Here is a 23753-nt window from a genome sequence, read left to right as displayed (position 1 = left end):
GGTGCTTAGAGAACATCTTGAGGGGTAGAAGAATGGGTAGTTTCTGCTATCTTCTCAGCTACAAGAGTATCTTAGTATCACCAGTGAGCACTGATGTGGAGGTTGAGGACAGAATGGAGAAATTAAGGGCATATGTGTGTTCAGGGGGACTGACTTGGAAGGATAACAACAGGATAGTATTCCTTGCCAGTGTCATTCAAGACGGTAGGGAGGGATCCTATTTCAGAATTAGGGATCTTCACAGAACCAGTTTTGTGGTGAAAGGAGACCAGCAGAGCCCTCTTTAGTCCCACTGCCACCTTCAAGGAACTGGGAACGTATTACTTTTTCTTCTCTGCTTTTCCTAATAATTAAAAATATCAGACTTCATTGCAATTGTTTGCTTTGCTGAACAAGTATCTTTCTCACTAGGCTGTGAATTCTTGGAGAGCAAGGTTGCTGTCAGCTGTCAGATTCATTTTTGACTTTCCAGCATCTTGCACTACAGGGCCTGGCATGTTGCAAGTGCTCAGTAAACATTTGCTAATAAGAGAACACAGATCAGTGGCACTGAAATGAATACTTCTTCCTTCCCGTTGGGAAGGGGGTGGCTGGGAGTTGGCTGGATTTCAGCAGTAACTCTCATTATGCTGTCTTGCTCTCTGCAGATGACTTCGGTTGCCAAGGTGTATTACAGCCAGACCACTCAGACGGAAAGCCGGCCCCTAATGGGCCCAGGGATCCGGAGGAGGAGAGTCCTCACTAAAGATGGCCGAAGCAACGTGAGAATGGAGCACATCGCTGACAAGCGCTTCCTCTACCTCAAGGACCTGTGGACCACCTTCATTGACATGCAGTGGCGCTACAAGCTCCTGCTCTTCTCCGCCACCTTCGCAGGCACCTGGTTCCTCTTTGGTGTGGTGTGGTATCTGGTGGCCGTGGCCCATGGGGACCTGCTGGAGCTGGGGCCCCCGGCCAACCACACCCCCTGCGTGGTCCAGGTGCACACGCTCACCGGGGCCTTCCTCTTCTCCCTCGAGTCCCAGACCACCATTGGCTATGGCTTCCGCTACATCAGTGAGGAGTGCCCACTGGCCATTGTGCTTCTTATTGCCCAGCTGGTGCTCACCACCATCCTGGAAATCTTCATCACAGGTACCTTCCTGGCAAAGATTGCCCGGCCCAAGAAGCGGGCGGAGACCATCCGTTTCAGCCAGCACGCAGTCGTAGCCGCCCACAATGGGAAGCCCTGCCTTATGATCCGAGTGGCCAACATGCGGAAGAGCCTCCTCATTGGCTGCCAGGTGACAGGCAAACTGCTTCAGACCCACCAGACCAAGGAGGGGGAGAACATCCGCCTCAACCAGGTCAATGTGACTTTCCAAGTGGATACGGCCTCTGACAGCCCCTTCCTCATCCTCCCCCTTACTTTCTACCACGTGGTAGATGAGACCAGTCCCTTGAAAGACCTCCCCCTCCGCAGTGGTGAGGGCGACTTCGAGCTGGTGCTTATCCTAAGTGGGACAGTGGAGTCCACCAGTGCCACCTGCCAGGTGCGCACTTCCTACCTGCCGGAGGAGATCCTTTGGGGCTATGAGTTCATACCTGCCATCTCGCTGTCAGCCAGCGGCAAATACATAGCAGACTTCAGCCTTTTTGACCAAGTGGTGAAAGTAGCCTCTCCAAGCGGCCTCCGTGACAGCACTGTACGCTATGGAGACCCCGAAAAGCTCAAATTGGAGGAGTCATTAAGGGAGCAGGCTGAGAAGGAGGGCAGTGCTGTTAGCGTGCGCATCAGCAATGTCTGACGGCTTGCAGTCCCACCTCCCCATCCCTCTGGTTTCTCTTCTTCTTGTGGCTCCTGGGTGAGGGATGTTTGTTACCCAGGCTTACTGGGGAGCCCCAGGAACATCCTTCTCCACTTCTTCTTCTTTAACCCAGAGGCCACCTGGAGTCCACGTTTTTCTCCCTTCACCTCACCCCACTTTGGGCCCAAGATGCACAACTCCCTTAAGCCAGGATGCGGGAAGGAGAGGGAAGATTAGGCTGAAGTGGCTTAGAAGGCCTCAGCCATGCTTGGAGACTCCCATTAGAAGGACCATGTGGCTGGATGAATAGACTCCCCCCCACCTCCCACTACCACCAATGTCTGATACTTTGAGGCTGGAGCCCCCTCCCTCTCTATCTTCCCACTTACCATGTTACCTAAGGCAAGACTCTCTCTGATGGGGTATATGCCCTCAGAAATATAGTCTGCAGAATAATGTTTCCCCACCGAAACCTGTGGAGAGAAGCCAGGGTTTTTCATGGTGTAGTTTACTTTCTGTTGGCAACTCCTGACTCTAACCTAGGATCTTGGTCCCCACTGTTCTCCTTTCTAGTTTCTAAACTGGACTCTCTCTTTGGATACCCAGCTCCTACACAGATGTCCTCTACTCCCAAGGAATATAAAGCATAAAGACACAACCACCACACCTGTACCCAGCCTGAATACTGAATTCTTCACTGTGAGGTGACTAACGCAGAGCTACTGTTTCAAACCTTGAACCTGTCCTCCAGGTAGCCCTGTTTCCCTGTGTCCCATAAAGTGATGACCCTCCCCAATTCATTCCCCTATAAAAAGTCCAATGCCCAGGCCCCAGAGAAAGGTCTGGAAATAGTGTTCCTGATTACTCTGCCCCTGGCTTCCCTGATTCTTTCCTTCCTAGCCCACTCTCCTCTTAACCCCAGCTCTGAAGGAAGGGATGGAAAATGCAACGGCCTTCCTCTCTTAACACTGATGCTTGACTAAAACTAGACTCACAGGGCACAGAGTCGCAGGAAAGTTAAACCAACCCACCAAATGCGAGGAGTACATTCTCAGATTTCCAGACTGCTGTATACAGCTTCTGGGAATCGGCATGGCTTTAAGGTTTCAGCAGAGGCAGAACTCTGTGGCTGGTAGACACTATTCACTGTTACCCCTCCCAGTGCCCTTCTGAAAAGTGCCAGCTATTCTGTTAGGCAGTGCTGGGAGGGGAGGAAATTACACCTCCTGTTCAAAGAACTATGGTCTCCCTCAGCCATTCCCAAGACATTATAAAACGAGTATCAGTCTTCTCTCGTCTCTCCTCTGCCATGAAGCCAGTTTCAGGCAAGTTAAAAGGCATATTTTACAAGATCAGACTCAGGCCGTTCCTTGTTCCCTGATGGGGACTGTGGTATGAGGTCATGAAGGGTGTATGGATGCCAGAACTTTCTCTAAAGCTCCAAATCCCAAGAATGCTCCCTGTTCTCATTTAGGTACCAAGGAACACTCTCCCCCACCCCAGATGGGTTCGCATAGAGTCAATGTATGAATCAAGTGGCAGATTATTTAAGGTAGACCAGCCAATTATTATGGGTTTCCCTGGTGGCCTAGATGGTAAAGAATCTGCCTGCAATCTGGGAGACCCAGGTTTGATCCCTGGGTCAGGAAGAGCTAGAGAAGGAACTGACAACCCACTCTAGTATTCCTGCCTGAAGAATCCCATGGACAGAGGAGCCTGGTGGGCTATAGCAACTAATGCACACACACATGCGCGCACACACACACACACACACACACAATCGTTATAAGTTACACACTTATACAGAATGTGTATTTGCATCTGTGTAAAGATAAGCCTTACAGAGAAATCCACAAAATCTGGAGAGTGGACCCATGGTTATCATTTACTACAACTGCCCAAGATCCTCTTATATTGATCTCTCCTTGAACTCAACTAACCCTTCATTCTCCACTTACTGTAAACCCCGCTGTTACTCCCTAGGTCTCAAGCAAACAAGAACCAGAACAACTTGAAAATCTGAGACAGAAAACAAGGCAAAGAGTCACCTTCTGGGCTCTACCCTTTATTCAATGTTTGACTCACCTGATTTCTTTCAATGTGTAAGGGCAAAGAGCATTGCGTTGTGTGTGTATATGTGTGTATCTTCTTATCTATTTGCAAATTATCCTCCATCTAGTTTCTTCTGCACAGTTGCTTCCCTCCTGAGAGAAATGCTCTTCCCATTCCCTCGCTGTCTATTCCAAGCCTCCAGACTCCTCAGATTCTTGGATAACAAAATGAACACTTTCTGACTTACCCTTTTTCATTCTCCTGCACAATCCCTGACTTTGCTCTAAATTGCACTTTAAATCATACCATCCTTTTGATACAACCTGGCTTATAAGCCCCATCAGAGAACAACACTCCCTTGCCCTCAACCCTAAGTGGTTTTCTAGCCTAAAGCCCCCATCTCTTCTGAGCTGAAATCATCTTTCCGGCTATCAGGCAAGCTTTAGAAGCAGCGAGGTCTGGTGAGCAATGGGATCCCTGACCACACCAACGATGGACCTGGACTGTCCGGAGAGCACTGGGCACAGATCTTAAGGGAGGAGATTTCAGAGGATGGGCAACATGACTCATATGGGAGGATACTCAGGGTGCAAAGATGAGAAAGGGTGGTACTGGGGGGACCTAGTGAAATCGATGAAACCCTTGAGTCTTACTTGGGCTAGCAGACAAGAAGTAGCTGGAGGCTCGGGGAATTAAGCTATGATAAATAAATGAAAGGTTTATCTAAGAAAGAAACAGAGATAATATATATATATATATACATACACACACACACATATATAGAGAGAGATGTAATATAGATGTACATAGGACCAAATATACAGAGTGTACAGAAAGAAAGTATTCAGAGAGCTCAGCATGGGGGCAGGTATCCTGCTCTCGTTTGGGAGGTAGGACTCCCAGGTTCCCAGAACTTACAGCCAGTGATCCTGATGTCAACATGCAAAGCCTGACAAAGGCTTTCAGGTTTGATGATGGGAAAGGGAGGGGTGGAAGTTGCTCTTCAGAATAAAGAGGTGTCCACTGAGGCTTCTGATAAACCCTGTGCTGCTGACAGGACCAGGAGGAGGGGAGACACTCCATCCATGGAAATCTAGGACGGCCTACCACGTAGCCAGCGTGCTTGCACACCCAATGTCCTGTCCCTGTGGGACTTAAGAATCCTATTCCCCTCTCTATTTCCCTGCTGTCATGGGGTGGGGCAACTGCAGCTCCAGCCCCAGGAGGTGATGGCTATTAAACTGAGAAGCTGAGCACTTTGGTGTGTCAGAGGTACTAAAGGGAAGCCTCAAGCCTAGAATCTAAATGCCAGGACTAAAGAGCTGCTGGACCCAAGATATTCTCAAGGCAGAGGCCCAGCTTTCTGTGTGGCTGCAAGCAGCCCAAAGAGAATGCCTTCTGTGCTGGAAGAGTCCCAATTCCAGCACCTGGGCATGGGGCAGGGCATGGTGCTTTAGCTTTGATAGGAGAGGCTTCTGAAATCCCCACTCTGTGCTTTACCTCATTACCCGCCTACCCGCCTAACCCCCTAACCCAGCGTCAGCTAGTAAGACCATCAGGGATTTCTCTCTGAGACCTGAGCAGAGAAAAGAAGCCGGTTATACTACTGCTACTAGTCAAGGACACTGCCCCCTCCCAAGGCTGCTACCCTGGTCCTTTACCCTTGCTAGTTAACCTAGCTTATTTGTAACATAACAACACACTATCTTTGCTGTAAAGTTAGCCTGGGCGCAGTCATGGCCAACTCTATTGAAAGCAGAAATATCTAGGGATGGTTTTTCCATTCACTGCATTAAAGACTAAACCAGGTCAAACGTACCTAGGAAAAATATGTGGGGTTGTTTTTTTTGTTGTTGTTTATTTTTGTCTGTTCAGAACAAGTTACTTAATAAAATGGCTAAATCTCTGTTCTTCGCTCCAGCTTCTTTTAGAACTCAAAACCAATCCTGTTATTAAGGCCTAAACTCACTGGCCTTCCTTTGGGAAAGGAGGGTGGAACCGGGCTGTGCTAGAGGAGCCGCTGACAACATGGTCAGGTCTTTCTCCTTCAGTGTTATCATCAGTCCCCCAACTCCTTTCCCACACCTCCCCTCATTAACTTTAGGACCCTCTAGCAAATACCTTTTACACTCAGTTTTAAAAGGATTACAAAAAAGTTAAGAATGAGAAATCTGAAAACTGTCTCAGCTTAATCCAGGAAAGTCAAGTTGCTGTGGAAACCAGGCATTGCCCCTTTTAGCCAGTGATCACGAATGCAACTTCCCTCCCACGCTACTATGGAGTAGTTCCTTATATGTCCTCAAGGCTCTATATGCCTATGCATTTAATCATTAGGTATTTCTTGCCCCAATTCTCAAAGAAGTGGGTTTCTCTTCTATGCTTATCTATCAATAGCCTGAAAAAGGCTTGGTTGTTAATATCCAGTCCTGAATTGAAAAAACAGACCCCCATGGTTACTGACTCTTGTTCCCCAGAAAAGGAAGGACAGAGGGAGAAGACTGGGTCTCTTACCATCATCAATCAATACTTATCTACAACATTTGGGAAACACTAGGTTTTAGGGATGAGTCATGGGACATGGGGCTTCCCAGGTGGTACTAGAAGTAAAGAACCCGCCTCCAGTGCAGGGGACGTAGGAGACTGATTTGATCCCTGGGGTTGGGAAGATCCCCTGGAGGAGGGCATGGCAACTCACTCCAGTATTTTTTTCTGGAGAATCCCATGGACAGAGCAGTCTGGTGGGCTATGGTCCACAGGGTCACAAAGAGTCAGACACAACTGAAGTGATTTCATGCATGCACACATAAAACAGGTTTTCATATATCTTATATATGAAATATACAGACCTATAACATTTGAAGAAACTTGTCAACCTGTGAAGAAAAAAAAGATAAAATAAATGTAGCATACACTAGGGCCAGATACACCATTAACAGTATATTCTAAACAGTGAGATCTCTGTGGGAAACGTTCCCCAAGGATGGGCACTAGGCAAGGGATGGTATCAATCTAAGAGGTGTGGTTAGAGCACATCTGACATAGGATTCAAGAAAAATCAGCAAAAACTGAGTTCCTATTACAAGAAATGTACCATTCAAGAGACAAACAAGACACGAAACATACCATCAAGGTGCATACAGTTTTTTCTGACTTTATACCTGCTATTCCTTCTGGAGAACTCTCTGTACTGCTTGCAAACTTCCATGTTAACTCTCAGTAGACAGAACCCTGTGAAAAGCTGTGACTGCATCATGTACTCCTTGCATTACACTTGTCACAGCTGCAATTTTGCTGCTTGTCCGTTATCTGACTAAGATCTGCCTCACTCACTAGACGTCAAGTGCTGTGTGACTTTAAGTGCGATTCTTGTCAGTGCTGGGTCGCCAGTACAGCTGGGCATCTAGCGTGCACCAGCAGGCACGCGTGCCAAGTTGCCTGAGTCATGTCCAACTCTGTGCGACCCCGTGGACCGTAGCCCTCTAGGCGCCTCTGTCCCTGGGGTTCTCCAGGCAGGAATCCTGGAGGGGGCTGCATTCCTTTTCCAGGGGATCTTCCTGACCCAGAGATTGAACTCACGTCTCCTGCATCTCCTGCACTGCCAGGTGGGTTCTTCACCACTAGTGCCACCTGGGAAGCCCACCTGCAGGTGCGATGCTCAGAACTGGAGAACGAAGGATGGAAAGAAAAGAGGGAGACAAGTCTGTTCTTGTACTGAAAGACAAGTAATAGATAAATAAGTGAGGAGAAACAGGAGCCTTTGTAGGTAGGACAGCATGAAAAAAAGTATCACAGTTAAAAAGGCAAAAGGTATATTTAAGGAATGGTTAATAAACCTAAGATATAATCAACAAGGACCTACTGTATAGCACAAGGAACTACACTCAATATTCTGAAATAACTTACATGGAAAAAGAATCTGAAAAAGAATGAAAAAAAATATATGTGTGTATAAATGAACCACTTTGCTGTACACTTGGAACTACCACAACACTGTAAATTAACTGTACCCCAATATAAAATAAAAATTATATTATAAAAAACACCCTAGAATAGAGGGCTTTCTCGGTGAATAAGTTTAAAACACAAGATAATGGAAGGATTTAATATCAGGTTAAATAGTTTACTTTTTCTACAGGCTTGGGAGCTATTGAAGATGTTTGAGAAAAGAAAGCATCTAATTAAAATACTGTTTATGAATAACAATCTGGCTGCAGAATTGAGAACCAGGAGACACTGAACCAGTTCGAGACTGGCAAAACCTTAGGGGAAAGGCAACTGCCACAGATCCTAGTGTAATACAAGTATCAATACTGTTATCAAATTGAGCTGTTGAAGTCTGGACTAAGGTGCAGGATGCTGAGCACAAAAAGAACTAGGGACAGACTCAAAAGAAATTACAAAGCAAGAAATATAAGCAAGATCCAGACAAAAAAAGAAGGGGATTGAATTAAGGCATCAGCAGGAAGCAGATGCTCACACTCAAAGGGCTAACTGGACATGATTTAATGAAGAGATTATCTGCAGAGGTATGGGGAGGCTCAGGGCTGGTGAAGCACCCAGGGACTTGGAACAGTAGGAAGACTTCGTGTGTGTGCCTGCTAAGTCGCTTCAGTTATGTCTCTTTGTGACCCTATGGACTGTACCCCGCCAGGCTTCTCTGTCCATGGCATTCTCTAGGCAAGAATACTGGAATGTGTTGCCATGCCCTTCTCTAAGGAAGCTTTACTAGCCTTAAATCTGAAGGGACTGTCATTGAAACCTGGTGAGAGTTGTAGCCAAGGGAGAGGGCTATAATTTCAGCAGGAGCCTTGGCCTTAGGTAGAGGAACTCATGCCACTGCCAAAGTTCTGCTAATGCCTGCCACTGGCCTATTCTAATGAGAAACCAGGGGGCCAGGGAAACTGTGTGATGCTGAAAGAACAGGGACGAATAGACATAGTGGACCTAAAAAGCAAATGAGGGCACACACAGCGCAGTAACCAAGGCCAAGGTCCTCACTAACGATGCCGGGGCTTAGGTATGCGTGTCTGTGTGTTTTCCCTAGCCACTCGTTCTAAAAAACTGGAAAGCAAGAGACAGACAATGAGAGGGAGAATTAGGAAGAATTTTAAGTAATAGTTCAAGAGGTAACGAACAGTGGAGCATTTGAAAAAATGTAGCTTTTTCAGGGAGAAGTGAGAAGACATAACTCCTATGCCCAATGCAAAAAGCTCAATATGGGGTCCTCAGTGCCGTGATACTTCTGTCTCACCTAGAAATAGGAATGTTGCCTAGAATTACCTTCCCTAATCTACTCCCTTCTTAAGTCCCACAAACACTATCTACATCTCGCTTTGAGCCAAACTTGTTTCTTTTGATTAGCTGTTTACTGTTTCCTTAATTTCCCAAATTTGATGTGTTTTATGTTTACTAGGTTAAGCTCTATAGGGACAAACTGGTTGAGGCTTTTCTGCCACAGTATCTAAACCAATCCACCCAAAGGAACCCCTTTCTCCCTCTGGGGGATTAACTAAGTTAATACTCAAGACATCTACCTCCCATATCCTCTACCTTCTGGGACCAGCCCTCACTTATCTATCACTAGCAGAGGAAAAGAATATCAGAGATAAATCACAGTGAGAGAAAATATCAGAAAGATTCGAACAAGAGATCGATGAAGGGAGGGAGAGGGGGAAATTAGATGTCATAATCAACATTCTATTTGCAGGTTAGCCATACAGTAGTTAAGAATACTCTGGGCCATCTGCTTTTGAGTTCCAGCTCTGCCACTAGCTGACTATGTGACTGAGCAACATTACTTAACCTCCATAAGCCTTGATTTTTCTTCATTTGTGAATGTGGGACTATCTTACATGGTTAAGCATTTAGCGTGACGATGGACATACTGCAAATAAGTTGTCAGCAAAGCTGGCTATTAGAAATCATCATCATCATCATCATTTGAATGATGCAAGAAACTTAACTGCAAGGAAAAAAAAAAAGGTTAAAAGTAATTATTGGGACTTCCCTGGTGGCTCAGTGGCAAACAATCTGCCTACCAACACAGAAGACACAGGTTCCATCCCTGATCTGGGAAGATCCCGCAAATACTGAATGAAGTTCATGTGCCCTAGAGCCTGCGCTCTGCAACAAGAGAAGCCATCACAATGAGAAGCCTGCACACTGCAACTAGAGAGTAGCTGCTGCTCTCCACAACTGGAGAAAAGCTCCCGCAGCAACGAAGACCCAGCACAGCCAAAAAAACTGAACTATTAATATAAGGTATATATTTATACTAAGGGACAGATTGGAGAAGGCAATGGCACCCAACTCCAGTACTCTTGCCTGGAAACTCCCATGGACAGAGGAGCCTGATAGGCTGCAGTCCATGGGGTCGCAAAGACTCGGACACGACTGAGAGGCTTCCCTTTAACTTTTCACTTTCATGCATTGGAGAAGGAAATGGCAACCCACTCCAGTGTTCTTGCCTGGAGAATCCCAGGGACAGGGGAGCCTGGTGGGCTGCCGTCCATGGGGTCGCACAGAGTCGGACACGACTGATGTGACTTAGCAGCACAGCAGCAAGGCACAGATAATGACAAAGTAATATCAGAATATGAATACAGGCTGTGTGAGATTAAGACAGTTCATCCAAAGAATAAATGTAAATTGTATGAGGGATGCATGGAGGGTAGTCCTGGGAGCTGCATGTTCAGACGAGATGGAGTCATTTACTTTCCTTATGCTAGTATAGAAGACTTCCCCTAGGAAGTAGGATCAGTCTGTAAAGTCAAGAAAGTCAGCATTTACTGAACATGTACCATGTGCCTAAGACTGTAATAAGTTACAAGTAATTAAAAAAAAATAAGGATAAGATATAACCCCTGGCCTCAAAAACCCTACAATCTCATTGAAAGGGTTATGAATACAATATAAAATAAATGATGAAATTCCAAAGTGCAGACTATAAGTTCAATAAGTGCCCACAGAAGGGCAAGAGATCATGGGTTAGAGTCCTTGGTGAGAAATTCATGGGAACAGGGTTTTGGAGTGGGATGAGTAAACGGGGTAGAACTTGAAATAACGGATATTTCAAAGACAAAAGGACTGGGAGTTGGAAGCATCCCCAAAGATGACACTCCAGAGGTTCTGCTATGAGTAACCTGGAAAATCAATTCAACGTGAACCGAATGCCATAAGTCTGGTAATGCGATATTCGCTGAGGTACAGAGAAGAACAAGATCATCTCTATTCGCAAAGAACTCAAAGTGTCCTGACAGAAAACTAGGAAAATGAAACCAAAAAACAGTTATCACTGACAAATGGTATATTACAGGGATAGTGATTCCAAAAGGGAATTTTAGAGCAACGGGACAGCAGGCACTGGACACAGGAGCTTCTGTGGGAATGATTTTCTAGAACTTAGAGGCCCTTGGCCTCTGTCTGTACATCCTCAGCGAAAAGAAAGAAAGGTGAAAGTGAAGGCACTCAGTCGTGTCCGACTCTTTGCGACCCCATGGACTGTAGCCTACCAGGCTTCTCAGTCCATGGGATTTTCCAGGCAATAGTAATGGAGTGGATTGCCATTTCCTTCTCCAGGGGATCTTCCCGACCCAGGGATCGAACCCGGGTCTCCCACATTGTAGACAGACGCTTAACCGTCTGAGCCACCAGGGAAGTCCCTTAGCGGAATGGCATCTAAATCACAGTGCCTGATGAAAAAGTGAGCTGAGAGCCAGGATATGCTTTCAGGAGTTAACAGGTGAGCCGAAGCGTGAAGGGTTACGTAGTGACTGAAGAGGAGACGGCAACGTTGACAGAAAGAACAGCAAATACAATGACTCCGAAGTGCGAGGGCATGACATATTTTAGGAACCCTACGAAGCTTCCCGTTCTCCCTTCCCGTTCCTCCACCAAGCGTTGTCGGATAATATACAGGCTGACCAGTTCAATTCAAATTTAGATAAACAATACTTTCAAAATATAAGTATGTCCCAAATATTGCACACACGTTGGGCCTCCTTTCAATTCATCCCAGCTCGGCTCTCTGGTAGCCCACAACCCACCTCATTTCCGCCCCCGGCCCCCGAATTACCCTCGAGCAGGAGACGTAAAGCGTGAGAAATCATCACAGGTTTATTTTTCCTTCACTCCTATTTTTTTCACTCTCGGGTCTCCCGCCCAGGCCAGAGGGATGTGGCTAGAAGTTTGCTCCGCTCTAGGAGTCAGTCTCCCCAACTGGAGTAGAGGCGGGGGAAGTACACGGCCACCGACAAATAACACACTTCCAGCTCTGCAGAAGTACACCCTGAGCCAGCCGGCCCGGCAAGCGGAAGTCGCCTATCCCAAAGACCGGAAATCCCGCCTTCGCCGGAGAAGGACCGGAAGCGAGACAGCCAGTGCAGAAGGTAGTTCTGCCGCAGGGGCCGCTGAGAATCCAGCCCCTGGTATGTGGCCGGAAGCAGGACGGGGGCGGATCTTCCTGCCGGAAGTTGTTTTCGATTGGCCGCCTAGCTGATAGACGTGCAGGCATTCTGAAGCGAGGAACCAAAGCGAGGATTAAACATTCCGGGGCAGTTTGAGCGCTGGCAACTGAGCTGCTGTGGTGCCGTCAGATCATGAGCCCGACGACACACTGGGGAGATAAGTTCCTGAATCTGCGGGTTCCCCCCGCTGGGGTATTTGTTGTGGCCTTCCTTGCCCGAGTGGCCCTGATTTTCTACGGGGTCTTCCAGGACCGGACCCTGCTAGTGAGGTATACAGACATCGACTACCAGGTTTTCACGGACGCCGCGCGTTTCGTCACGGAAGGGCGCTCCCCCTATCTCAGGGCGACATACCGATACACTCCCCTGTTGGGGTGGCTACTCACTCCCAACATCTATCTCAATGAACTGTTTGGAAAGTTTCTCTTCATCAGCTTCGACCTCCTCACCGCCTTCCTCCTATACCGGCTACTGCTTCTTAAGGGGCTGGGTCGCCGCCAGGCTTGCGGGTACTGTGTCTTTTGGCTTCTTAATCCCTTACCTATGGCGGTGTCCAGCCGAGGCAATGCGGACTCGATTGTCGCCTCCCTGGTGCTTATGACCCTGTACCTAATAGAAAAAAGACTCGTCGCGTGTGCCGCTGTATCCTATGGTTTCGCAGTGCACCTGAAGATGTATCCGGTGACCTATATCCTTCCCATTGCCCTCCACTTGCTTCCGGAACGCGACAGTGACGAAGGTCTCCGTCAATCCCGATATTCTTTCCAGGCTCGTTTGTACGAATTCCTGAAAAGGTTGTGTCATCGGGCTGTGCTGCTCTTCATAGCAGTTGCTGGACTCACGTTTTTTGCCCTGAGCTTCGGTTTTTATTACAGATATGGTTGGGAGTTTTTGGAGCACGCCTACCTTTATCACCTGACCAGGCGGGATATCCGACACAACTTCTCTCCGTACTTCTACATGCTGTATTTGACCGCAGAGAGCAAGTGGAGTTTTTCCTTGGGAATTGCCGCATTCCTGCCGCAGTTCATCTTACTTTCAGCAGTGTCTTTCGCCTATTACAGAGACCTTGTCTTTTGCTGTTTTCTTCATACGTCAATTTTTGTGACATTTAACAAAGTCTGCACCTCCCAGTACTTTCTTTGGTACCTCTGCCTCCTGCCTCTTGTGATGCCACTAGTGAGAATACCTTGGAGAAGAGCTGTGGCTCTCCTGATGTTATGGTTCATTGGGCAGGCCTTGTGGCTGGCTCCTGCTTATGTTCTTGAGTTTCAAGGAAAGAACACCTTTCTGTTTATCTGGTTAGCCAGTTTGTTCTTCCTCCTTATCAACTGTTCCATCCTCATTCAAATAATTTCCCATTACAAGGAGGAACCCCTGACAGACAGAACCAAATATGACTGATATGCTCCAATCCTTCTGCGACTTGGATTCTGATTGTTCTGAATGGATCAGAGAGAGCTTTGGAGAAATTTTTTTTGAACATCCTAAGCACTCTAGTGAAAGTTCAGTTTGGAGCATAAAACTATTCCAACAAATTTTAATGAATGTTTGCTTACTTATAGAGGGCTCAATAATTGAGTTTCATCCTTTGGGAAATCTCAGGACTCATTCATCCGGGACGTGATGGGAAGTAAAGGTTCAGTTCAGTTCAGTTCAGTCGCTCAGTCGTGTCCAACTCTTTGCGACCCCATGAATTGCAGCACACCAGGCTTTCCTGTACATCACCAAAATTCACCCAAACTCATGTCCATTGAGTCTGTGATGTCATCCAACCATCTCATCCTCTGTCGTCCCCTTCTCCTCCTGCCCCCAATCCCTCCCAGCATCAGGGTCTTTTCCAATGAGTCAGTTCTTCGCATGAGGTGGCCAAAGTATTGGAGTTTCAGCTTCAGCATCAGTCCTTCTAAAGAACACCCAGGACTGACCTCCTTTAGAATGGACTGGTTGGATCTCCTTGCAGTCCTCTTGTTTGAAAATGGAAGGGCTAATGAAATAATCAGATACTAAAAGGTTTTTGTAGAAAGGATAGAGGAACGCAGTCAAGATATGAAATCTAAGCCAGTATTTGTTACAGTTATACGGTGGTACTGTCTGAAACTGTCTTTTATCCCCCACTTTTTTGTTCTAAGGCTTTCCTGGTAACTGAAAACTCAAAATGTTCCTAAAGTATAGCTTTTAGATATAAAGTCTTAAGTAATACTACTGAAGTTGGGAAAGTTAATTCTGTATTAAAATTGGGGGCTTAGAAGATAAAGAATCCATAGAATTTAAATTATAGTTATGTTTCATGTATTTTATAACTTAGTTTTTCAGCACTTAATTCTAGTGGTATTAATTTACTGTTTGGTTTTATCCAAAAAGGATTAAATTTAAATTCATCTGTCTTGGGACTTCCCTGGTAGTCTAGTGGTAAAGAATCCACTTTGCAATGCAGGGGACTTGGGTTTGATCCCTGGTTAAGGAACTGAGATCCCACATGCCACGGAGCAATTAAGCCCATGTGCCACAACAAAAGAATGAAGATCTCGCATGCTGCAAATAAGACCCAGTGCAGCCAAATAAATATAAATAAATATATATTTTTAAAAAGATAAATTCATTCATCTTTAAACTTCCCAACGTTTTAAAATAGCATCTTGCTTTTGATGTTTGAGGTCACATACTGTTATGACATTTTAGAACTCTCTTTTGTCTCTGTTTTTAATTTTCTAATCACTAGAAAAGACTTTTGATACAGAATATAAGTTAATCAAGTATTATCAGTGTTAAAATGATTAGAGATTTTAGGTGATAAAAAATCATTAATAGGCATTTACCAGCTTAAAAATACCTCACTTATGAAAATTTTATGATAGAAATGAAGACCTGCATAGGAGGCTCCTAAAAAGTGTAAGAAGCATTCTAATAGCCATTAGTCTTTTAGACCAGGAAATTGACGGAGAGATTGTGAAAATGGGCTTTAGCCAGATGCACTTTCCTTATTACTCTTAATTTTCTAGGAAAAAAATGCTTTGTGAGTTTCAAACAAGCAAGCTAAAAAAAACCAACCCATCTAGACTGGGGACTCCCTAACACTCTAAATGTATTAGCAATGAGTGAGTTTGGTTTTATGATTTTGATAGTAAAAGATGAGTAATGTGACAACATTGTTCTTTCACTAAAACCAAAAAAACTGCAGAGGAAGTAGTATATTTCATGTCAGTTCAAGCCTAAAAATGTCTGAAAATAAGATGTCTGTAGACAGGTCATAATTAAGAATGCTATTACTGGCAGCACTTCTTAAATGGATACCTTTTACAACCCACCATTTAAAAGAAAGAGTACTTCTCTGGTGGTTCAGTGGATAAGACTCTGTGCTTCAAATGCAGGGGGCCTGAGTTCAATCCCTGGCCAGGGAGCTAGATCCCACATGCCACAACTAAAGGTCCCATGTGCTAAAACTAAGACCTGGCAGAATGGAGCCAAATAAATATTTTAAAAAAGAAGAAGAAGAAGGGGAGAATGGGTGACTTTGCATGAGCTGCTGTTTGGATGAAAGTAGTGGAGAGAATTAATTGTTGAGGACAGAGACCTTTCTTGTAACAGTCTCATATGCAACATTAACGTTTGTATATGACTGTTCAATAGTGGCCTTCCAGCCATAGCAGTCTTACTTTTTTTTTTCTTCATCCTTTTATAATAATAATTAAAAAAAATTTTTTTTCCTGGTAGAACTGGGAGGGAAAGGGAATCAGAAATAGATTTCCAACATCTCAATATAATTGGTTTTTTGGTATGTTTAATAGTCACAAGTGTATTTACTTATTCATTTCTTTTTTACTTTAACATTCTTTGTTGTGCCTTACTCTTACATTGAAATTGCTAAATAATACTCTATCATATGAATGTTCACATTATAAATGCATCATAAGAGTAAACATTTTCCACATTTTAAATTACCTTAACATTCTTAGAAATCAGTGGGGTTCTGTTGGGATTTTGGAGGGAATTTCATCAGCAAATCCTGCCTTATAAGAAATTCTCTACCAAAGAACTACAGGCATTTCTTAGAAGATGCTGAAAGTGTTCTCTTATGCTACAAGTCATTTAGTAAATTAACTCAAGAAAAGATCTTATTTGATCTCTTGGGCTTTTAAATTTTTTTCATTTGTTTTTGTTTTTTGGTTTTGTAAAATTTCTTGTCTTCTTTTCATATGAAGTCCTTTGGTTTCATTATTAATCCTATTATAACACTTTAAAATTGAATAGCACTTTGGATTTTTTCCTATATAATACTTTTTGTTCTTATGCCACCCTTTAAGATCAATATACCCATTTATAGATAAATATTAATTATTAACATGAAGGATGCTTCTCAAGATGGTGTGTGTTCTAAACAGAGGGACTGCATGACTTATTTTCTTCTGTGTTTGCCTTAATGTCTTCAAAATGTGGTCCCTAAATATCCCTAGATAAAGTCCCTGAATTAGGTCCATTTGAAAGGACCTCTTTCTTAAAACCATATTCTTCAGTTACTGACTTCTCATCACCTTGCTGAGTGACTCTGAGTGACATAACATGGTTTCAAAAGCTTTGCAGTACTTGTCTTTTAGTTAATTCACTTGTTGAATATATTACTGAATATATTACTTCTCCAGCTGTTTTCTGTTGTACCACCCTTACCTCAACCATCTGTGCAATGAGTAGAAATGGAAAAGATGGAAACCTTCATGTGGGACAGGCCTTAAAAGCAATTTCTTGTTTGTTTCCCCCCTCCTCATACCCAGTGCTTTACCATGAACAGTTTTAAATATTATTCATATGCCTACCATATTTAAATTCAACAACTGACATTTTCCCATGCTTGCTTTATTTACATACAATTTTTTCCTGAACCACACAAAGTTGAAAACATCATTGAATTTTACCGGTAAGTACATCAGCATGCATTGCGTAAAAATACTCTTCCTGTAAAACTATTATATTGTTATCTAATATAATTTTGCATCCTGTCCATTTTCAAGTTTCTCCAATTATTTTGTGTTTAATTTTAAAGAATAGACATTCTTGGATCTCAAAGATTCCCTGAAAGAGATGATAAATAATCCATAATTAGGAAGTTTGGATCTTTCCCTGTTCTTGAAAGCAAAGTGAGAACTAAGGGATTTACCTTCTATCAAAGTCGACCGAACAATTCTTTTGTGCAAATCTTTCTGTCTTCCTCCTAAGAAAATGCAGGACAGTAATCATCCCTAATAAGTTTTCCAAATAAAAGATTACATGTTTAGATTTTTTTGGCTGGGCCATGAGCCTTGAGGGATCTCAGTTCCCTGATCAGAGATTGCACCTGGATCACGACAGTGAAAGCCAGAATCCTAACCACTAGGCCGCCAGGAATTCCCCGTGTGTAGATTCTTGATATCTACTTCTCTCTTCCAACAAGTGATTAACTGATTTTATATCTTGATGATAAGTTCTGGCTTTTCATGGCTAAATGATTCGGGGTACCTATGCTGCCATATGTGGTTTCATTTAATTTTCACAGCAACACTTTAGAATTGATATTTGTGCTTCCATCTTATAGATGAATGAAGAAGCTCAAAGATTAAATGGCCTAGAAATAAATTACAGGGCTAGAATTTGAAGCACATTTTGCCAGACTACATGTCATAACCTTTCCACTATATTAGGCTTTGGGATTTTCCAAAGTGTCTGGATGCAACAGGTGGAGATTCTGGCAAAATAAATGAAACTCAGCACTACTCGCAACAATTGCCTTGCCAATCAATTTGTCCTTACTCTTTTATTTGCTTGAGGGGCAGTTCTCTTGCAGTTGGGCAAAAGTTTATGTCATTCCCCAACTTTAGTAGTTCCAGACATCTAATAACCCCTTCCCACATCCAAACCCTCTCACCAAATTGTATAATTTCTTTGGTACTGCTGACTTTGTAATGTCCTTTCCCTCCATAGCCTGGTCTAAGAAGTTGATTTGCTGAGCCACATGTTAGCCTTCTATTTATAAATCAAAGATTTCCAAATTATTGTTAAATTCCTCTTGTCCTACAATGTGCCTTCTGCAGAGTGCATTCATATGGTTAAAACTCATGTCCTATACTAAAAGTATAACAAAAGAAAACACAGATTTATATAGTTTAGGTTCAAATCCCAGTGTGTAACTTTGGACAGATTTCTTCTATCTAGATAAATTAGTTTTCCATCTGTGAATTGGGGATGATAATATAATCTTCATAGAATTGTTTGTAAGAATTAAATGAGTTAATATACCCAAAGTGCTTATGCCTGCCTAGGACAAGCTGTTCCCCATCACCTCCCCAGGTTTCACATCTGTTTACAAGCCTTTAAAGAAGGAACTCTTTTTAGAATCTAGACTTGTCTTTTTCTCCCAATTTACTAGAATATAGGAAAAGAACCTGGATTTGTATTAAATAATTGTTTTCAGTTCAGTTCAGTTGCTCAGTCGTTTCCGACTCTTTGTGACCCCATGAATTGCAGCATGCCAGGCCTCCCTGTCCATCACCAACTCCCGGGGTTCACTCAGACTCACGTCCATCGAGTCAGTGATGCCATTCAGCCATCTCATCCTCTGTTGTCCCCTTCTCCTCCTGCCTCCAATCCCTCCCAGCATCAGAGTCTGTTCCAATGAATCTATCTGTTAATATAAGCTATATTCCTTCTAATTTTGATCTGGTTCTCTGAGAAGATAGTAGTTATGTGTGAGAATGTATGCACAGATTTTTCAGATTTCTGTTTCTGACCTGACAGTTTTGTATTTGTGCATTCGTGTCATACCTTGGCTGACACTACACATTGGCGATTTGGCTTTAGCCCCTAAGTTACACAGCACTTCTTTTCTCCATTGTGTTGAGGGGTCATTCAAGGGTTGGCGTTATGTTGATGGAAGCACATGTCCTCTGTCTAGCTGAGAATCATCAGAATAATAGCGCAAGCATTTATTCAGTGCTGATCCAGGAGAACCATTCATTTAGTCAAAACAAGCATTCATATTCATTACCCTGAACAAAAACCAGACAAAATGGGAATATTTCTAGCTGCTCAGACACTTTGCTAATTGTTATATCTGCTATATAAGATGAAATGACATAGTGACTATTTAAAGATAATTTGTAGTGTGAATATTTGAAGCTCAGTGATTTCACAAAGGGAGTTTTAACCTTTGCTCTCCATCCTTTTGGTGATTATTTATAGATCCAGGCCTATGCCAAGTCTAATAATAGATGAGTAAGACAGGGTCCATACTCTTGAAGAGTTAACAGTAAAGACAAACATTAATATAATAAATTCTATAGGAGACCTCATTAAGTTCCACAACAATTTGTGATTCTTAAAATGAGGCAGTAGAAAGTATTCTACTATTTCCATTTTACAGATAAGAAAATAGAGGCTAAGAAGCATGTGACTTTCCAAGACCAAACGGCTTGTTAGTGAAAAGAGTAGGTGTTCTGATTCTAATTCTGTATTTTGCAAGTCCTTAATTCCGTAAGGTGACAGGTGATTACAGTGAGAAACTTCACTTATTTACCAACTGCTGTTCATATAACAAAAGGCCCCAGGTATCTTTTATGTGCCAGACATCGTTCTAAGCAACGTAGATGCGTCTCTGAGTGAGTGAGGCAAAGACTGTCTTCACGGAGCTTACAGTTTCATGGGAAGCAAAGAGTAAGCAAATACACGATTGTGGCGACTGTCACGAAGAAAAATTAAGCAAGCTAAGAAAGTAAAGAGTGACGGCAGTAAGAAGTAGGGGTGCTATTTTAGATAAAGTGGTTGCAGACGGCATCTTGAGGTGGCATTTGAGCAGAGACCTGAAGGGAGCGAAGCCCTAGCACTCGTGAAGCTCCCTGAAGAAGAGTGTACCTTGCTGAGTGGAGGCCACTGAGACAGGAAAGAGCTTGGCAGGCTTAAAGAACACCAGGAAGGACGGTATAATGGATGGGAGTGTGTGAGGATGAACCAGAATTGCATGCACAGTATCCAGTAGAAGATGAATGCTAGTTGAGAAATACAATTAACATTAGTATTTTTTATTGGCCTGTAATAGAATAACTTGGAGCTCTGTTTTTCCTTACTTTTGATCACATGTTAATTTGTAAGGAAAATAATATATATATATAAAAACTAATCTGAGCAGGGTTACAAAGTACTTTCACGTGTTATTTTGAGATATGAGGATTTTCTTGAATCTTTTGTCACAGATGAGAACCCCAAGGCTCAGAATATGTGCCCAAGGTCAGAGTTAGTACATAAGATAGGACCAGAACCCACATCTTCCAGAGCCGAAGTTACCATTCCTCTCTCTGTGTTACTCTTATCATTTACATGTGGACTCTAGAAGGCAGAAGTTTGGGGGAAAGTTGTCCAATAGAGCATTCACTCATTTAGTAAATTTTTCCTGAATTTGTTTTGTTCCATGCTTTGGTCTTGTTCCATGCACTCAGCTAGGCTGGGGGTGTGAGGATGGTTATGACAACTTTCCTCGCTTCAAGGAGCTCACAGTGTCTCACAGAGGACACAAATGGAAAGGTGATTATGATTCAGTGTGACAATGGCAAGAGCAAACACACATAAAGTAACTGGAAGCGCTTCACTAATCCACCCATTGGACAAAGCCAGCACAGAACATGGTGCGTATTAGTGTTAAACTCGTTAAATAAGGAGACTATTTAACTAAGGTGGTTCTAAAACCTTAGCAGCCTGCATGAGCAAACTAAAACCTAAGCCTGTAAAGGTTAAGAAGGCCTTAACCTCTCAAACCGAAACCTAAGGAAAGCTAATTATGGACAGCTAAGTAAGTTTTTTCCAAATAACGCAACACCTTGAGCTATAGCCAATCACATAATTTCCTTGCTCTGCTTCTGCTTCTTCCCTGTAAAAGTCTTTCCCCTAGTTCCTGTAGGTAGACTGCTCTTAACCACTTCCAGGTTGATCTGCCCAATTTGAAACAATTTTTGCTTATATAAGCTTAAAAAAATTAATTGCGCAAGTTTATCTTTTAGCACTAGGTTCTGAGATGTTTGTTACTTACCTGTTTTCCTTCCATACTGAGTAAATATTGGGGGCTGTCTTTGAAATTCCCTTGCTTAAGTCACTCAGTGATTAAGTACACTTTGGATTATCCTTAGCTTAGGCTCACAAGACCTTTTATGATGTGGCCCTGGCCTATGACTCCAGCTTCCTCTTGGGCCTCAACCCACCCTGCAGTCATACCAAACCACACCACCTCTTCACGCCTCTTCATCTGCCATTTCTTTGGCCAAAACGTTCTACTCATCCCTTTGTCTCTCTCACCAGCCCCTGTTCAGTTTAACAACGACCTTCATGAACCGTTCTCTGATTCAGTGCCCCTATTATACAGTGCAGATAGCATTGTGCAGTAACTTCCCACTTGTGTGTCTGAGCTACCCAGACTGAGTTCCCCCGGGACAGTGATTATTTCTTAGTTACTGATGTTATTTTCCTTGGGTGTTCCCGGGACCAAGAAGAGCCAAACAGCAGTAACACATGTCGCCGAGCTGTTGTGTGTGCCACATACTCTCCTGGGTTTGTTGAGTTAAGTTGTACATGAATCTGTCAAGTGGGAACCAGGGATAGTGAGCTTCTTTGCCCAGTGTCAATGGTGGCAGCTGAGAAAAGAAAGGGAGCAGTTTCTGGGTGCCTGTCATTTCTAAATGCCGTCTACCCACCTAATTTTCTAACCTAGAATCTTATAATCACCTCCTATTCCTTCTTCTTCGCTTGCTGCCTGCCTTCCCATCTAATCAGTCACTGAATCCTGTCAGCTCCACCTTTCAATGTCCCTGGAGCCTGCTGGCATCTCGCTGTTGTCACTGCCGATTCTGCAGTTCAGGTCCTCATTATCTCTCATCCGGAATCGATGGCTCCTGACTGGTCCTCGCAGATCCCATCTCTCCCGCCCTCCACTGCGCCTCTCGTTTATCCTCCCGACCGCTGCCAGAGCATGCTTTCCAAAGCAGACTGATCCTGTCACCATCCCGATAAAAGCATCCTAGAGGACTCCGTGCATGACCGGCAAGAGGAGGTCTAAATTCTGTGGCCTCCTCCGTCTTGGGCCAATTTCTCCTGCTCAGCCTCTCTCTACCTGCTGAATGATGCCGGGTTTTCTGAAATCACCACACTATGAAGCCTTTGCCCTGGCTCGCTCTCTTTCTCGGCCGCATGTGCTGCTCCTGTTCTTCAGAGGAACTGTCACTCATTTTTTAAGACCCAACTCACAGGCCCCTTTGTCTACTAGGAGGCATGCAAAGTGAGTTTAGACAGAGACATTAATTAGTAAGAAAAGAAAGAAAAATAGGAGCACAGTTGTAAGATTTGGTAAACATTATTCCTGCACTTGGTCAAGTGTAGTATTATACTACTATAATATATGTCCATATGCCCTTTCATGTACACATAGAAACCTGCAGTATTATCTCCTTTCAGAGTGGGTTACCTCCTGGAGGACAGGGATTGTTCTCTCCTCGTATCCTTAGCATACAGCATACGTTCTCAATAAACATTTGTTAAATAAATGAAGCTGGAATGGGGAGGGAACAAATGCTTACTAAACACCTGTTGGGAGCTCAGTGTTAATGATAATGATAATATATGCTTTTCACACATTTCATTTCATTCTCAAAACAGCTTTTGAGATAAGCACTTGCTGACCTGAAAACAGGCTCAGGGACTTCCCTGGTGGACCGCTGGCTAAGGCTCTGTGCTCCCAATGCAGGGGGCCCTAGTTCAATCCCTAGTCAGGGAACGAGACCCCACATTTCACTTCTAAAGACCCCGCGTTCTGCAACTAAGACCCGGTGCAGACAAATAAGTGAATTTTTTTAAAAAGAAAGAAAAGAAGCTCAAGTAAATATTATTTTGTTTGTTTGTTTTTTAAGGATGTAAAGGATGGAGCTAGAATTGGAACCTAAACCTGAATCTGCAACTTTCCTCTGTTGAGTGATTCTCAGCCAGGGGTGATTTTGCTCCCCACTCTTGGGACATTTTTAGTGGCCACAACTAGGACTTGCTACTGGCATCTAGAGGGTACAGATCAGGAACGCAGCTAAACCTCCCACAACGCACAGGACAGCGCTGACAACAGACTTTCTGGCCCCAGATGTCAGCAGAGCAGAGGTTGAGAAACCCCACTCTACACCATGTTGACTCTATTCAAGAACGAATAATCATACAAAGTAAACGCATCTACCGGGGAGGCTAACTGGGTGAAGAGGCACCTTAGGGGCTTGAGGCCAATCAGGAGCCACTGGCTTTTATAAGAAAAAAAAAAAAAGACTCATCTGATCAGCCTCTGGTTTTTCCGTTCTTTCTCTAATGCATTCATCCAGTCTTTCGTCGCTCAGTTGTGTCTGACTCTTTGCGACCCTGTGGGCTCCCGGAGCCCACCACACTCCTTCGTCTATGGGACTCTCCA

General features: G+C 43.8%; 2 protein-coding genes across 2 annotated transcripts in view; both read left to right on the top strand.

Moving 5' to 3' along the window:
* Nucleotides 1-5744, top strand: part of KCNJ10 (potassium voltage-gated channel subfamily J member 10) — a 36251-nt gene extending 30507 nt beyond the window's left edge. The window contains exon 2 of the mRNA XM_005677234.3: nt 648-5744. Coding sequence (XP_005677291.1) covers nt 648-1787 — 1140 coding nt within the window. The 3' untranslated portion in view covers nt 1788-5744. The remainder of the gene's footprint in view (nt 1-647) is intronic.
* Nucleotides 11926-15780, top strand: PIGM (phosphatidylinositol glycan anchor biosynthesis class M). The gene has a single exon (XM_005677235.3). It carries the CDS (start codon nt 12437-12439, stop codon nt 13706-13708), a length of 1272 nt encoding a protein of 423 aa, XP_005677292.2. The 5' UTR covers nt 11926-12436; the 3' UTR covers nt 13709-15780.

This window comes from Capra hircus, chromosome 3, assembly GCF_001704415.2.
Source record: "Capra hircus breed San Clemente chromosome 3, ASM170441v1, whole genome shotgun sequence".
Lineage (NCBI taxonomy): Eukaryota > Metazoa > Chordata > Mammalia > Artiodactyla > Bovidae > Capra > Capra hircus.
The sequence above is the reverse complement of the archived record's forward strand: the minus strand, read 5'-3'. Positions and strand labels throughout refer to the sequence as shown.